General features: G+C 38.3%; 1 protein-coding gene across 2 annotated transcripts in view; it reads left to right on the top strand.

Annotated features, from left to right (window-relative positions):
* eif4g1a (eukaryotic translation initiation factor 4 gamma, 1a) overlaps nucleotides 1-3688 on the top strand; it is a 28637-nt gene that overhangs the window by 4900 nt on the left and 20049 nt on the right. The window contains exons 5-6 of one of the 2 annotated variants that reach the window (XM_014031211.1): nucleotides 1673-1693; nucleotides 1991-2170. In XM_014031211.1, coding sequence (XP_013886665.1) covers nucleotides 1673-1693; nucleotides 1991-2170 — 201 coding nt within the window. The remainder of the gene's footprint in view (nucleotides 1-1672; nucleotides 1694-1990; nucleotides 2171-3688) is intronic. The other variant, XM_014031217.1, reaches the window with a different exon arrangement.

Here is a 3688-nt window from a genome sequence, read left to right as displayed (position 1 = left end):
ACACACACACACACACACACACCCCGCCCATGACTCCTGCAGGCTCTCGGCAGTAACAAAGCAAACAATGGGTGAAACTGAAACTGTTTGCTGAGCTCTTAACACTACTGCTCACTTAAGCTCTTTTCAGATTCAAAATAACTTTTGAGGAAATGTATTTTCAAATGCCAAATAAACTGCATCATAGCGCCATAAGCCAAGTGATTTTGTATCTCTCAATAGCTGCAGCCTTTGGTGCGTGCTACCCTCTCATATTATTAAAGCYGGATCACTAATTTTGACGGTGTCGCTCGTAAAACATTTTATTCCTACTGTGCAATTGAAGTTTAAAGTTTTTAGTTGGAATGGAGGTATTCAGGAACGTAACCGAGACAGGATGTCGAAAAGAAATTCCAGTATTAGAAATGTTTGCCCCCTCACACACAAAAGCCTCATCACAAAGGTGAGTGTTATCTCAACAGTACTACCTCCCTACCAGTCATTTTGAAGGTTTCTCTCCAGGATCTCAATCTCTGTTTAGTTCCTGGTTTCTGCTGTCWAAAAGGAGGTAGTTGAGGAGGAGCCTGACAGGAAAATATTTGATTTTTAAAAAGATTAACATGATTTTTTTTTAATGCCAAAAGGCACTTTGTTACGGAGCCTTAATGTGATTTTTAGTACCTACTGTTTTTTCTAATATTGAACATTATGTATTATAGTATGGCGCTGTCTGTCTATGGACACCTTAAGGGACAAGGATGGTACCTGTTGCCTTCATTATAAGGTCATGTGGTCAAGGTCACAGATGACTCCTTTGTGAAAATAAATAAATAAAAATTAGATTATTGTAACTTTAATCCTGAAACATAGCAATGCCAGACTGCACAGCTGGGCCTCTTATTGATCATCAATAAGGATGATCACAAGGTGAAAAGTCAAGGTCACAGGTGACCCTTTGTTAAAACGTCATCTATGCTCCAGCTAGATATCAGAGTAATGTAGAAATGATTTTATTCGTCTGTCCACCCATACGACAGCAACTTGTCCTTGAAGTAACTTACAAATGTCATCAGASTATGGCTCCACATTAAATCATTTTTTTGATCAAAATCTCTTCCACCAAAGAAATCTTGATTAGTACTTTTGAAGTCTAAAACTCTGGTGATTAAATGGTTTGGATAGGCTGGTAGTCATCAGCAGGTAAGTTCTTCACATTACAGCTGGTGGCTGAAGTTCCATGTTCTTACTTGTTCTTTAATTTAACTGTTTGCCAATTTAAATAATGGACAACGGATATCAGTGAAAAAGACCTTCACCTGTCCACAATCATGTATTTTTCTAAAATACCCACATATGGGGATAGTTGTCAGAGAATTCCGGCTTTGGATTTGATTACTCTGACTATTGATGGGTGTAATATGTACTGTTGGTACTTTTATCAGTATCTGCATGCACTTGCGATTTCCAAAATAAATTTTATAGGATTTGATGGACCAGAGRAGATTTAGTTTTTATGTTTTTGTATAGAATTGCATGTGCATTGATGGCTGTTAACATCTGCGAGATACGCTTGCTTCTCATAACACTTCTCTCTCACACATTGTAATCTCAATCTCTCTCATTGTCTATTCCTCATTTTCACCTTAATCTCACTCCCTCTCTTGCTCTCTGCTCATGTGTTGTGCGGCTGAAGGGTGGATACAGAGCGTTGCAGGTAACGGCTTTTCTCTTCGCCCCACCACCTCTTAATTTGGGCTTCTCTCAGTTTGACAGGAACACATGCTTTGTGCAGTGTAGATGGTGTGTGGGACAGCAACTGAATTTGACTGTAAACGTTAGCAGCTGCTAGAAGTTCATTGCTTCTCGATGATAAATGTGTGTGACGGGACAGACGTGCAAATAAGAGTTGCAACGTTTTCTAAGCAGGGCTAGATGTGCAGATGAGACGGTAAATGACAAGTTTCTGTCTGCTGTTTTATTTCTCATATCTTCTGTTTTAACTTTTCTCCAGAGTTACTACCAAAACCGACCCGCAATGACCACCAGTGCTCCAAGGGTACCTACAAGTAGTGGGCCTCGACCTGTTGGACCTACGCATATCTACCAATCCGGTTCCCAGATGATGATGATCCCCCAGCAGCAGCTGCCTTTTGCTGGCTCGCCTCAGGGATATTTCATCCCACCTGGACAGGTAAGTTCACATTAGTCATTTTTGCACTCAGCTCTGTAACCTGGTCACATAAGGGTGTAAAATGATATACGTGCATGTGTATATGTTTGCATATGTATGTGTATATATATGTAAATATGAATGTGTGGATGTGTACACGTATGCATGTGTATATATTTTTATTTTTATTCTTTTTTTGTTAAATAGGGGCAGATGTTAAGATTTTTTTCTTCTGCTTCCTTTCATTTGATGAGATTTGTTTCTTTTTTTGTTGTATTGAAATTTTTGTTTTTAATCGAAATTAATAAACTATTAAACTAACATAAGAATTGATGTTCATCAACTAAACAAAATCAAACCACAGGGTTTCATGTAACAGGTAGTGTTTTTTTTACATGAAAGTGTTCACAACACGTTTTTAATAAAAAAAAAATCTAAAAATTATTTCAGTGAAATGAGGTAAAATTGTTTTACCACGCAAAGTATCCACAKTATTCTTGATTTCGCRCCACTACCCATAATTCATAACAGAAGCGGTTTCCACATTTCCGCTTGGCTGTTGTTTACAARTATGAGGATATACCATCGCTGTTTATCAAAGCATTTTTCATCTAAATTTGGCATAAATACTATAAGGATGTTTTAAAAAGAGGCAAGAACAATTCTTTATCAGTGGCTCAGCCGTCTGTTCACGGACTGACAAAGCTATATCCCGATGTAAGCTAATTGCTATTACTGACATCAACTACCTCGTCTTTCCCCGAAGACACACACATGCAAAATCAAAAATGTCAACCGTTCTGGAAGTAACGTTCATAAGCTCCTCAAAATTGTAATAATTTTATAGAAGTCGTGATTAGACGGTTTCTCCTCCTTATTCTAAACATAAATTCACTGGGTGCTAGTTCATTAGTAACTTTTAGAGATGAACTGGAGGGTTTCATACAGCTGCAGTCATTTTAAATAAATGATAAACAAAAATAAATTGCCTCTAATAACTCGGTTAGCATATTTTTTATTTAAACAAACCGGACACTTTTATAGCCCCTGGGGGCTAAGCTCCTCATCTTTTAATCCTGCCATGATGTAAACAAGAGGATTGTTTATTATTCCAAGCTTACTCAGAGTTGTAACTGTTCAATTAAGCCGTTTATATAGTTTTGCCAGCATGCGGCTACAAACCATAGGCATAATGTTTCTTTAAATTTAAGATTAGCTGCAAATAACATGTTAAACTGCCAGGCTAACAGTAGCTAGTGCTGATGCTAACGCCATTCACCGTAGGCTTTCATTCAATAAAAGCAAAGAACTGCGCGATTTAAATAGCGAAACAGGGACAAACCACATTTACAGTTTTAACTCACCAGACAGGTACAGATTCAGGGTTCCCTTTCAGTCAATTCACTCGGTACAACACATCATGTATTGGAAACCACGCCCCTGCGTGTCCTGGCTGAAGCCACCTCTATCTAATCACGCCTTTAGGCAGGTGACGTGATGACGACAGATGTCAGGCTCCGCCTGCACACATATATATAT

This window comes from Austrofundulus limnaeus, unplaced genomic scaffold (genome assembly GCF_001266775.1).
Source record: "Austrofundulus limnaeus strain Quisiro unplaced genomic scaffold, Austrofundulus_limnaeus-1.0 Scaffold6, whole genome shotgun sequence".
Taxonomy (NCBI): Eukaryota; Metazoa; Chordata; class Actinopteri; order Cyprinodontiformes; family Rivulidae; genus Austrofundulus; species Austrofundulus limnaeus.
This window is presented reverse-complemented; position numbering and strand designations above follow the sequence as displayed.